At 41.4% G+C, this 14058-nt stretch overlaps 1 protein-coding gene across 2 annotated transcripts in view; it reads left to right on the top strand.

Moving 5' to 3' along the window:
• Positions 1 to 99: 99 nt before the first annotated feature.
• dmgdh (dimethylglycine dehydrogenase) overlaps positions 100 to 14058 on the top strand; it is a 111071-nt gene continuing 97112 nt past the window's right edge. The window contains exons 1-3 of one of the 2 annotated variants that reach the window (XM_078214975.1): positions 100 to 233; positions 1336 to 1513; positions 7235 to 7333. In XM_078214975.1, the coding sequence (XP_078071101.1) occupies positions 127 to 233; positions 1336 to 1513; positions 7235 to 7333 (384 nt within the window). In that variant the 5' untranslated portion in view covers positions 100 to 126. Of the gene's footprint in view, positions 242 to 1335; positions 1514 to 7234; positions 7334 to 14058 lie in introns of both variants that reach the window. The other variant, XM_078214976.1, reaches the window with a different exon arrangement.

Below are 14058 nucleotides of genomic sequence, written 5' to 3'. Positions count from 1 at the left end.
GGGAGTGTGTCCAGAGTTAGGGATTTCTGGTGGTGGGGAGTTTGTGCACAGACTCTGTGAGGGGGAGGGGGGTTTGTTTTGTGCAGCTCTATAGCCCCGGCAGTGTTTTGTTTGAAGGATCTGGCCATGTGGCGCCTGCTAAAGCCTTCCCTCGGTGGGAAGCGGGCTGTTGGAGCTGAGCTCTGCCGCTGGATTCCTGTCCGTCCCGTAGGCAGCGCACCATCCGCGGAGGGGTGAGTGAGTGAGTGCCTTCAGAAGCCAGCCTTGTTCTCTGCAGACCCTCTGCATGCTCTGCCATTTGGGTGCTTCATCTTGCGGGCATTGATCATATTCCATTCCGTGCAAATAAAGAAACATGTTTGTTGAGTCGCTGTGACCAAAATCCTGGCTGTTGCATGGTGTACACTTACTGGTGTACATTGGACAGGCAATATTCCCCTGCAGGCTCGTTTGCAGATTGAGATGAGCTCTATATATCTCTTTATTTTTGTTCTCTCCAACCCCGCTCTCCTCTTTCACTTGCTCTGATTTGAGTCTAAGATTAGAATGTGCTCAGAAGCCCTCTGTGAGATGGGAAGCCCCAGTGTGGGGGAACGTGCTGAACGCACAGCAGAGGGAGAAAATCCACTGCATCCTAACTGTGTCCATGTCTTCCTTTTTCGTGGGACGTGAGCATTCGGTTACCCATCCCTATTTGCCACTGAATTGAGTGGCTAGCTATGGGTCTGGAGTCATATATGTAGGCAAGACCAGTTAGAGGATGGCAGATTTTCCTTCTCAAATGTCAACCAGATGGGTTTTGACAGTAGGAAGCTTCATGGCGACCATTGCCACAACTACCTTTATGTTCCAGATTTATTTTTGAATTTTAAACATGGTGGATTTGAACCCATGCCCCCCCCCCCCAAAGCATGAGCTTAGGTCTCTCGATTACTAGTCCAGTGACATTGCCACTACACCACCATCTCCCCACACCAGCTCTCTTGGTGATAATGACCTGATCAGATGAGGACAATTGCCTTTAGCCGTTACTTGGATCTGCTTGCATTTTTGCAGTAAGATGCATTTGGCACATATTCTGTGCTGAGGCAGTCCTTACAGTGAATCGGACTATACATATAGCAATGTGAGTGTTTCATCAAAGTATGGTTGGGAGCATATTAAAGGGAACAGTAATGACACTAAAGAGCTTCCGAGTTATATGCAAAATATGTATAATATGGTCTATGTGTAAGAATATATGAAGTTTCTCAATACTTTATCGTGTGATACAATGCAGCCTGTGACACAGTTTGAAATAATTGTATTAATTCTTTGTGTTCTTCCGTACATTAGCAACGAAAATGAACAGCCACAATCCCCTGCAAAACGGTGGAAAGATAGAGCGGAAACAGTGATTATTGGAGGTGGCTGTGTCGGAGTTAGCCTGGCTTATCATCTCGCCAAAGCAGGGATGAAAGATGTGATTTTGCTGGAAAAATCGGAGCTAACAGCAGGCTCTACATGGCACGCAGTAAGGAAATATTAATTTACTCTGAAAAGCAACCTTTGCTGTCATTTGAATCTTTTCCCTTCTTGAAAACAAACATACTTGAGGTAAAATGCAACAGTTTGGTTGACATAACTTACAAATCAGTGTCAGTTTAGGAGTGCAGGCATTATAACAGAATTGAAGTTACGTATTGCTGCATGTGTCAACTGATGGCAATATGATTGAGCACTTCAATGGGTGGCACGGTGTGGCACAGCGGTTAGCGCTGCTGCCTCACAGCGCTGGGGACCCGGGTTCGATTCCTGGCTTGGGTCACTGTCTGTGTAGAGTCTGCACGTTCTCCCCGTGTCTGTGTGGGTGTCCTCCGGGTGCTCTGGTTTCTTCCCACAGTCTGAAAGACGTGCTGGTTAGGTGCTTGGCTGTGCTAAATTCTCCCTCAGTGTACCTGAACAGGTGCCGGAGTGTGGCGACTAGGGGACTTTCACAGTAACTTCATTGCAGTGTTAATGTAAGCCTACTGGTGGCACTAATAAATAAACTTTAACTTAAATGTGGGGCTGTCAGAATTATGGCAGTGCAACAGGCAAGGCTGTCAGGGAGAAAAAACTTGCCCTATAAACTACATTTCATGTCCTCAGGCTATCCTAAAGGTCAATAAATTCCTGTTGAAATGAAGTTACTATTGGGCAAGTCAACATTAGGCAATTTGTTTACAGCGAAGTTCTACAAACAGGAATAAAGTAATTGAACTCTTTTTTTTGGTCATGTTAGTTTACAGGTGAATGTTAGCCAGGGTACTGGGAGAACTCTGTTTCGTTTCGAACAAGTGCCATGAAATCCTTTATGTCACTTGACAAACACAACGCCAGTTTGACACTTGCAGTATATTCTACAATGAATACATTAAGTAATGTTCCCTGTTCAGATATAAAGCAATTCTGGACAGTTTCTATAATATTTGGGAATGTGTGAATAGTCAAATGGGCTTAGATAACACCACAAACAATGAAGGCAGAAGTTGAGTGGTTCGCCAGCTCACATCTTCAGTTTGTATTACTGTGAACAATTTTCTGACTTCTGGCACACAGATTTGTACTTGGGCAAGAAATATTCTCGACAGAAGGTGGGGATTACGTATGACAAAATCCATCCCCTATAATCACCATAATCTTAGGAGGAAAGTATCCGAGATATGAGGAAAAGTTTATAGAGTGCTGTAGGGATGTAAATGACATTGTAAACACATCAGAAAAGTTTAACAAAAACAGATAATGCTGTAAAATCTTAGCAGGTCTGACAGCGTCTGTGGAGGGAGGCTCTATTCTCTCTCCACAGATACTATCAGACCTGCTGAGATTTTCCAGCATTTTCTGTTTTTGTTTCAGATTCCAGCATCCGCAGCATTTTGCTTTTATCTTAGAAAAGTGCAAGTTGTGTTTTAAAGCCATAGGGTGGGATTTTACGACCTCGCTCATCCCGAAACTGTAAAATCCCGTCTGAGGTCAACGGACCTTGCCATGGTCTGCCCGTTCCGATGTCGGGTGGGACGGTAAAATTGCAGCCAACATTGCATTCACAAGATTTGAAGCACTCTCCAGAGAATGGTATTCTAAATATATATATATAATATTGGAAAAAGTGATTTCTTATTGCTTTCTGTTAATTGTTTTCCATTTTCTTTGGAGGGGGGCAACGGCAGACGACGGGCTCCCCTGATGGAATCACACGATTTGATGATCATTAATATTACACGATTTGACAAGCAATGATATATCTGGATATTTTACTGATTGATAATACATATAAAGGCTGTGATATTCCACTATGTTTTATATATTTATCCTTTTGTACTTAATGCACTTTGTTAATAGTGTGATGCATATAGTGTAGCTATATTGTAAATGTACAGTTTCTTAAGATTCTTTTTGATGTCAAATGTACAATGAAAAGTGACATTTTTATTTATTTGTAGTTTTGTAGTATGTGCACACTGCATGGTCTATGATATGTTAACTACTCCATTGCTGTGTCCCAATTACTAATCCGTTCATTACTCAGTAAAAACATGTTAATTAACCTGTATTATCGTAAACATGTTTAAAATAATGTATTTTTTCTGCTGCAGCACATGTTTTTTTCACCATCATTTACACTCCTGGAAAATAATTTCAGTGTAATTATATATGTGTGCTCTGAAATATTACCTAGTATTTGAGTCTTTCCCATTTTCTATACGATTGAATCTATATTCAGTTGCATCCTAAAATTTAAGCACAATGGCCAGTTAAATAAATGCATGTAAATAAAGGCTGCTGCAAGTAGCGAACGAGAGTGTTTGATTATTTCTTGGAAAATTGACACTTCTACAATACAGAATGTTTGCCACAACGTACTTTCTTAAAAGTCCAGAAATACTGCTCCATGTAGAGGATTTAGACTAGATTTCAACATAGGGTGAAGAGTTTCTGTTTGTCATTGGTAGCAAAATAATAAAGAATGCATTTATGGTGTGTTTGCTACAAAATCTTCTTTGATAGTTAGAATTCCAGGTAGCCCTAACTGATTTTACAGAAGTGATGACAGTGAGGGGCAACTCAGCTAGATGAAAGAATGTGGCCCAGGCTTCTTCACATGAAGTGAAGCATTAAGTTGATCTTTCTCTACACCCTAGCTATGACTGTAACACTACATTCTGCACTCTCTCGTTTCCTTCTCTATGAACGGTATGCTTTGGCTGTACGGCGCACAAGAAACAATACTTTTCACTGTATATTAATACATGTGACAATAACAAATCAAATCAAAATGAAGGAATGGAATATCAGAATGTCCCTCAAACTAAAATTGCTCCACTCCCAGCAAGGACTCATTGAGCTGAATCTGTGCTGTAGTTACTTAATTGATTTTATCACCATCTATAGTATGGAATTGGCAGAAGTGGTCATCAAGATGTCTTTTTGATAAGCGCATGATGGAGAGATGCAGGGGAAAGGAATGAGGGAAAATTAGCAGAAAGAAACTTCAGCATGGTAAGAGCTAATCATTCTGGTAAGAGCTAATCATTCTGGAATAGTATGGAACATTAGGTCAAGCTTCTGTCATTTGCAGTCACAGGCAGTGCTGGCAAGGCCAGCATTTATTGTCCATCTCCAATTGTCCTTGAGAAAGAGATGGTAAGCCACCTTCTTGACTATAACCGAATGGCTTGCTGGGCCATTTCAGAAGGCAGTTAAGAGTGAACCACATTGTTCAGGGTCTGGAGACATGTAGACCAGAATTGGTAAGGGCAGTAAACTTGCTCCCTGAAAATACATCGATGAATCAAAGGGAGTTTTATGAAAAACATTAGTTTTATCAACATCATTATTAATACTAGCTTTTTATTCCTGATCTATTTATAATCAATTAAACTTAAATTCCCTAGCTGCTATGGTGGGAATTGAATTCACGTCTCTAAATTGTGAGTCCAAGTCTCTTGATTACTAGTCTAATAACATAATCACTATCCTATCATGTTCCCCATAGTAACTTGTTATTAGATCTAAATTCTAAATCTGGATTCTAACCATGTCTAATTTTCAGGAACCTAATAGTGAATTCAAGGCATTTTTGAAAAATTGGTGTTTAAATATTAAATATGTTTAAATATTTTTAGCAGTGATGATGAATATGTTTATTAATTGTGCTAATTTCATCCAGTGAAATCTGTAAGTTCTAACACAGGTAAATAAAGCCTTTTAAAAAGCAAACAAACCACGAGGGTTCATTCCTAGAAGGAGGTTACGTTAATTTTTTATGGCACCGTTAAAAGACCAAATTTAGAGTACTGGGCACAGTTCTGATTTCCATATTATAAAAGTTAAAGAGGAATTGGAGATAGTGCAAAACTAATGACATGGGCGATACCAGAAATTGTATCGGGTGAGAGAATAAACATGCTACGGCTGTTTTCTCTAGAAAAGGGAAGTCTGAGCAGTGATCTCAAAGAGATCTTTAAGATTATAGAACATTTGATAGGTAAATGTAGAGAAGTTGTTTCCACTTATGGGGAGACCAAGTCTAACAGCCCATAAATATCTAAGCAAAATACTGCAGAGATTGGAAAACTAAAATAATAGAAAATACTAGAAATATACGGCAAGGCAGGCAGCACCTGTGGAGGGAGAAACAGAGTTAACATTTCAGGTTAATGACATTTTGTCAATCAGTTCTGGTGGAAGGTCGATCTGAAGTGTTAATTCTGTTCCTCTGCAGATGATACTGGACCAATTGAGTATTTCCAGCATTTTCTGTTCTTAGTCCATAAACATAAGATGGCCATTCAGAAATTCAAAAGGGAGTTCAGGAGGAATGTCTTAACCAGAGAGTAGTTAGAATGTGGGGCGAGGAACATAGATGAACTTAGGGGAAGCTAGATAAACACAAATTGGTGAAAGGAGTATGCTCTGCCGATAGGGTGAGGTGTAAATGGGTGAGAAGAGAATCGTGTGCAGTATAAGCACATTTATGTTTGCTATTCATTCAATGTCATTCTAACTCATTGCATGCATTGACAAACCATCGGTAGACCAGGAATTTATCCATTTTAGTTACGTCCTTGATTCCACGATCTGTCCATTGGAAACTTGATTACACAGCTAGGTCTAACACTAACTAGAAACATACCTGAATTGTTTAACCTTCCTAAATCTGCTGTACTGAATCGTTGGGATATGTTTCTGTTAGTTTTAAACTTGACTAATCATTTTGAAAGCGTTTTTGTGTTGATGAACTCTCATCTATTTTGAAGTTTTTGTGTAAAGAGGTTGAAACTGCAGAATCATTGTGATCTACTGCTACTAACTGATGGTGCTTTCTGCTTTGCTTACATGTTAAAGAAAACTCTTATATTTATATAGTGCCTTTCAGACTAACAGTCCGTCCCAAAGTGTTTTAAGCTAGCAAATTGCTTTTGAAGTCTGCCAACTGTTTTGCAGGCCGATGCAGCAGCCAACTTCCACCCAAGATGGTCCCACACACAGATGAGATATATAATCGGATAATCTGTTTTGGGGGTTATGATTGAGGGAGGGACACCAACAGGACATCCCTTTTCTTCAACTAGTACCATGTGTTCTTTCACATCCATGTAAACAGGTCTATATGACCTTAGTTTAACATACATACAAGATAGCACTTAGTACTGCTCTGCAGTATCAACCTAGATTGTGTTGAAGTCTTGAAATGGGTCTTGAGGCTGTAACTAAAAAACTTAGAGGTGAAAGTGCCAACACTAAGCCGAGCGGATACAGTGCGCGTCAGATTTTGAGGCAGGCAACATTACGAGGAAATGGCAGGTCACAATAATGGCTTATTTTTAATCATGTTACAATTCACTAAACACTTGGTACACTTTCAGGACATTACAATAATATGTTTTGTACAGAATTTCTCAATATAGAGCCTTAATTTAAACATGTAACTACTCAACAGTAATAAATTCTTCGTGTGGGTAATAAAAAAATGAAAAATAGAATTAATTTCTCACTTAGAATAATAAATTGTGGCTTTTGCTGTACATTTTCTGCATTCTAATATAAAGAGTTGGAACAGTTGCAAAATTCTTTTTCATCTAAATAATTCTTCAATAGTTCAATTTGAAAGAGTTGTTTGTTCTTGTCCTCTTAGGTAAGATTTTCTGCCACTTACATGTTTCCTTATGTTTATTTACGTCTTAAATCCAAATATTTTATTTTCCATTAGGCTGGTTTAATAACATATTTTCACCCTGGGATCAATTTGAAGAAAATCCATCACTATAGCATCAAACTTTATGAAACATTGGAGGAAGAGACTGGAAAGGTAAGTGTTGTGCTATGTGCCTGCATGTCATTGTAATGTAAAGATGCTCTGCAGAGCAAGGGTTAACGTGGGACTGGAGAATAGCACCGCCTAGGGTATGATGTATACCGTCACGTGGTAAGTGATCCTGGGAGAGAACAGTCCAGAGCAACGCTCTAAGTAAGCAGCCTGCCCCCATGGAACATCTTCATGCATGACCATACCTTGGATTTGTAAATAGATAAAGACTAGCAATAAATGATTTATGTTTAAATATAAAAGTCTCAAGCCCCCCTCATTGAGACATCACCAAGCATAGTATTACAACATGGAGGCACAGTAAGAAGTCTCACAACACCAGGTAAAAATCCAAAATGTTTATTTGGAATCACGAGCTTTCGGAGCGCTGCTGCTTCCTCAGGTGAGTGACATGGAGGCAGCAGAGGGATCTCTTATAATCAGATATGGTGACCTGCTATGATAGGAAAGGTAAATGCATGAACCCAGAACAGTTATTTCAAGGTACAGAAAACTGAAGCTGGACTAGAAACTAGTGAGGTGCGCACTAAAAAGATAACTTGAATGAAAAGTTGAAAAAAAACAACCCCAAAGAAAATTGCAATGACCTGAGTGACACAGACAGGGTGCAAAAGCATCTGAAAAATAAGAAGCTGTACCTACATTGTAGACTAGGTGGCAGCCCCACAGGTTCAGTGGATTGCAGAAGTTCAAAGACAGCTGCAGTATCAAAAAATGTACAAAAAGGCAGGTAGATTGCAGGAAAATCTGACAGAGTTAAATACAAAAATCTGCAGTGCACAGTTAAAAAAGGAGGAATAGTTCCCGCAGAGTTACAATATACTCGGAATGCAGCACTTCCAAACATTTTGGAAATGTTGAAATCTTAGTTTTGAAAAGCGTTCTAAACTGAAGGAAAGTGGCTTCAAGCACTCTCATTTTAAAACAAGGAAAGCAAATTTTGTCCCAAACTAAAGCAGAACCATAAGCAAGTTCCAAGCCCAGTAGAGTACAGTAGAGTACACTCTACCTTCATTATTAATTTGTTGCAAAATGCAACATCTGGGGAGGCAGTGGACACTGGTGTTGTCACTGGACTAGTAACCCAGGGACCTCCAGAGCAAGATCTGGAGACCTGGGTTCAAATTCCACCACAGCAGATGGTGAAATTTGAATTCAATAAAAATTTGGAATTAAAAGGTCCAATGATGATCATGAAACCATTGTTGATTGTTGCTGATTCACTAATGTCCTTTAGGGGAGGAAATCTGCCGTCTTTACTTGGTGTGGCCTAACTGTGACTCCAGAGCCATATCCATAATAATGTGGTTGACTTTCAAATGGATGGCAGTTAGGGATGAGCAATAAATTCTGGCCCAACCAGTGATGTTCATGTCCCATTTAAAAAAAAGCTTTTTCAAAGATCTTCCCAGCAAAAAGACCTCAAAAAACAAGGGAAGCCAACCGTATCCTGGTAACTACAACCTGTATGACAAACATGGTTGCCACACTCAGTCTTAAAAACGGAAGAAAATTTAAAGCAAGAAAAAAACGGGCTGTGCATAGCAAATTAGAAGAGAGCCCAGAGAGAGGGCAACTCTGCCGAGGGCAGCAAGAGACCTCAGAGACTTGAGGGCAGCTCTGTCGAGAGTAACAAGTGACCCCAGAGAGAGGGCAACTCCGCCGAGGGCAGCTTGAAACCCCAGATAGAGAGGGTACCCCCCCATCAAGGGCAACAAGAGACCCCAGAGAGAGAGAGAGAGACTCCACCAAGGACAGCAAGAAACCCCTGATAGAGAGAGAGAAACTCTGCCGAAGGCAACAAGAGACCCCAGAAGAAGTGCAACAAGGGATCCCTCGAGAGGGCAAAAAGAGCCCTCGGAGGGAAACAAGAGACCCAAAAGGGAAGACAATGAGAAAATAAACAGTTGAAAGATCAGTCGACTGCCCTTTAAGATTGAATGCAAAAGGAATGAGTGACCATTCAGCAACATCAAGAAAAGAAATCCAAGCCTCTCATAGGGCAGTATTTTGGGTGATAATATAATGCCAGCAATATCAGACTGGCTGTACTCCAGAGCAGTGGGAAGGACTGAGAACATAACGGGGCTAAAGCAGTACAAGAAAGAGCGAGACTTCATTGAGGGCGACAACACAGTGGAGCACAAAACAGGGCAGGGGAGAGTGGGAGTTCACTCTGAGAGGGGCGGGAAGGAGATCACAGGAGGGCATAAAACAGCGCAGGAGAGAGCGAGAGTTCACTCTGAGGGTGACGAGAAGTTTGAACATATAGAGCTCCTGCCTCTGACTCATAGAACATAGAACATAGAACAGTACAGCACAGAACAGGCCCTTCAGCCCACGATGTTGTGCCGAGCTTTATCTGAAACCAAGATCAAGCTATCCCACTCCCTATCATCCTGGTGTGCTCCATGTGCCTATCCAATAAACGCTTAAATGTTTCTAAAGTGTCTGACTCCACTATCACTGCAGGCAGTCCATTCCACACCCCAACCACTCTCTGCGTAAAGAACCTACCTCTGATATCCGTCCTGTATCTCCCACCACGAACCCTATAGTTATGCCCCCTTGTAATAGCTCCATCCACCCGAGGAAATAGTCTTTGAACGTTCACTCTATCTATCCCCTTCATCATTTTATACACCTCTATTAAGTCTCCCCTCAGCCTCCTCCGCTCCAGAGAGAATAGCCCTAGCTCCCTCAACCTTTCCTCATATGACCTACCCTCCAAACCAGGCAGCATCCTGGTAAATCTCCTCTGCACTCCTTCCAGCGCTTCCACATCCTTCCTATAGTGAGGTGACCAGAACTGCACACGATATTCCAAATGTGGTCTCACCAAGGTCCTGTACAGTTGCAGCATAACCCCACGGCTCTTAAACTCCAACCCCCTGTTAATAAAAGCTAACACACTACAGGCCTTCTTCACAGCTCTATCCACTTGAGTGGCAACCTTTAGAGATCTGTGGATATGGACCCCAAGATCTCTCTGTTCCTCCACAGTCTTCAGAACCCTACCTTTGACCCTGTAATCCACATTTAAATTAGTCCTACCAAAATGAATCACCTCACATTTATCAGGGTTAAACTCCATTTGCCATTTTTCAGCCCAGCTTTGCATCCTATCTATGTCTCTTTGCAGCCTACAACAGCCCTCCACCTCATCCACTACTCCACCAATCTTGGTGTCATCAGCAAATTTACTGATCCACCCTTCAGCCCCCTCCTCTAAGTCATTAATAAAAATCACAAAGAGCAGAGGACCAAGCACTGATCCCTGCGGCACACCGCTAGCAACCTGCCTCCAATCCGAAAATTTTCCATCGACCACCACCCTCTGTCTTCGGTCAGACAGCCAGTTGCCTATCCAATCGTCCAACTTTCCCTCTATCCCACACCTCCTCACTTTCATCATAAGCCGACCATGGGGGACCTTATCAAACGCCTTACTAAAATCCATGTATATGACATCAACTGCCCTACCTTCATCAACACACTTAGGATATCCACTCCATCTGACGAAGGAGCTCTGCTCCGAAAGCTTATGGTATTTGCTACCAAATAAACCTGTTGGACTTTAACCTGGTGTTGAGAGATTTCTTACTGTTATTATTTGTAGCAAGGCTTATTAGTAATTTATAGGTTTATTAGTAGTAGTAAGATTATTAACTACCAGCTAGAGAAATGGCAGGGCTGCTCCAACGTCTAGAATGTACATCCTGTGCTATGTGGTAACTGCAGAACACTTCCCATAACCTGGACAACTATTTGTGCAGAGAGTGTCATCAGTTGCAACAACTTGAACTCTGGATTTTTGGAACTTGTGTAAAGCAGTTGGCATCACTGCACTGCATCTGTGAGGTTGAGAGCTTTGTAGATAGCACATCTATAGCTGTGGTAACCCTGCAACCTATGAGTATGCAGGGAGCAAGGGAATGGATGATCACCAGACAGTCAAATACAAACAGGCAGGTCGTGAAGAAGTCCCCGGGGAGCATCCCATTCTCCAAGCAGTACTTTGCTTTGAATACTGATAAAAGTGTTAGTTCATCTGGGGAGTTCAGCTGGAGCCAAAACCATGCAACCATGAGTGGTTCAGCTGTATCAGGGGATGAAGGGAAGACTGGAAGAATAATAATGATTCGATAGTTAGGGGAATAGACAAGCATTTCTGCAGCAGTTGACGTGATGCACACTGGTGTGTTGCTTCCCTGCTGCCAGGGTCAAGGATGTCACGGATTGTCTGCACAGCACTCCGAAGTGGAGGGTGAACAGCCAGCAGTCATGGTACTCATTGGTATTTTGGCGTAGGCAGAAAGAGGGATGTGGTCCTGCAGTCAGAATTTAAGGATCCAGGTAGGAAATTAGCAAGTGGGACTTCAAAAGTGGTTATTTCTGGATTACTCCCATTACCACGCACAAATTACTGTAAAAATAGGAGGGTTAAACAGCTGGAAAGATGGTGCAGGATGGAGGGCTTTATATTCTTGGGACATTGGGACTGGCTCTGAGGGTGTTGTGACCTGTACAGGTCGGATGAGCTGCACCCCAATAGAGCTGGGACTGAGTTCCTTGCAGTGTGATTTGCAAGTGCCATTGGGGAAGATTTAAACAAACTTGGCAGGGGAATGGGAACCAGGAGAAACCTACAGAAAACTGGAAGTGATAGAGCACGAGATATAGAGAATGGTAAGTTATTAGGTGAGGTTAGGGTAAGGGAAGAAAGTAATAAAATCAAAATCAGGGTTACTGTGCAAGAATGTGAATGCATGGAGTGCAATTATTAACATTGGTGCATTGCAGGTGTAGACTAACATAGAAATGTGATAAAACCAAAATATTGCAGATGCTATAATCTGAAACAAAAGCAGAAAATTCTGGAAAAACTCAGCAGGTCTTGCAGTTTCTGTGGAGGATGATGACGTTGTGGTTGTAAGAGAGACCTGGCAGGATCGGGTGTTAAATACTCCTGGATAAAAGATGTCCAGGAAAGATGGGAAAGGATGAAAAGAGGGATACATGGTGCTTTATTGTTTAAGGAGAGCACTGCAGTGTCAGAGAGAGAGGATATCTCAGAGGGGTCAAGGACAGAATCTATTTAGCTCAAGCTAAGGAAGAAGAAAGATGCAATTACATTGCTTGGCGTAGTCTATAAGCCATCAGCAAGTGCAAAGTATATAGAAGAACATTTGCAAGGAAATTACAGCAAGCTGTAAGAATAATAAAGTAGTTACACTTGTGGGCTTTACTTATCCAAATATAGAATGGGATAGTAGTAGTGTAAAGGGCTGAGAGGGACTAGTGTTCCTAGATTGTGTTTAAGGGAAATTTTTCTGCCGCAGTTATGTTTCCTGTCCATCGAGGGAGGACTGCTGGACCTGGTTCTTGGGAATTAGGTGGATCAAATATCAGTAGGAGAACATTTAGGGACCGTTCTGATGAAGGGTCATCCAGACTCAAAACGTTGGCTCTGTTCTCTCTCCAAAGAAGCTGTCAAACCTGACAGCATTTTCTGTTTTCGATTTAGGAGAGCATGATCATCAGGATTAGGTTGCCTATGAAAAAGGACAAAAAAGACTTTAGATTAGGAATAATTAGCTGGGGCAAAGCCACCTTCAATGGGAAAGGAACAGATCTGGGCCAAAAAAATTGGAATGAAAGGCTGGCAGGAAAAATATTAGCTGAACAATGGGCTACCTTCAAAGAAGAGATAGTTTGGGCGCACTCACAGTATATTCCTTCGAAGGGAAAAGGCAGGGCAAACAAATCCAGAGTTTCCTGTTGACAAAAGAGATCGAGATTAACATGAAGAAGTGTGCTTATGACAGGTATCAGGTGGATAATACAACTGTGACGTTAGTGTACTTGGAAGAAAGTTTTTTAAAAATCATGTTTTCTGCAGCTCTCACAGCTTCAGTGATGTCATTGTTGCCGGCTTGACTGGAAATGTCCTTTTCTTGCTTCTTACGTTGCTCCAATGCGGTTGTTTGTGTTTACTCTGGGATTAGTTTTACGATCCTGCATTGTTAGGAGGACGGTCACGTGTTTTTGGACAGTTTTTTTTCAGTGAGTTTAAGGTTTCATTTTGTGTTTGGCTGCAGTGAGAGTTGGGTTTGGCTGCAGTGAGAGTTGGGTTTGGCTGCAGTGAGAGTTGCAGTGAGAAGGGACAGCAAGCTAAAAGGAAGTGTTTTCCCTCTCTCCCTGTTGTTTTGAAAATTCTGCTGGCTATCTGAAAGAAAGGTCTTACCTTTCTGTAGCAAAGATTCTGCAGTTGGTGGCTTGACCAGGGAGTCTCTCCCTGGAGTTCTGAGAAGCTCTTTTGACTTTAACTTGTTCTGAGTGAATCCAGAGGACTGCAGACTTCAACCAAAGACTCAATTTCCAGTATCACGTGAGCATTAGTCTTTGCTGCATTGAACATGCTTAAAGGGTTTTGTCTATGGAAGGTTTTAGTTTTGATTGGAACACATTAGAGATAGTAGTTGTCCTGTTTTTTCTTTGTAATTGATAGAAGTTATTGCTAATTTTCTTACTATACATGTTAACTATATCCTTAAATAAACCTTGTTTGATAAAAGTTCCCTCGTGGGTCATTTGAATTATATCTGAAGTGAAACATCTCATGCTTATCCCGGCCAAATTCAAAATGCAAAACTTGTGATCCAGGCAAGCTCCATAAAACACTTTGGAGTTTCTGACCTAAACCA

This window comes from Mustelus asterias, chromosome 6, assembly GCF_964213995.1.
Source record: "Mustelus asterias chromosome 6, sMusAst1.hap1.1, whole genome shotgun sequence".
Lineage (NCBI taxonomy): Eukaryota > Metazoa > Chordata > Chondrichthyes > Carcharhiniformes > Triakidae > Mustelus > Mustelus asterias.
The sequence above is the reverse complement of the archived record's forward strand: the minus strand, read 5'-3'. Positions and strand labels throughout refer to the sequence as shown.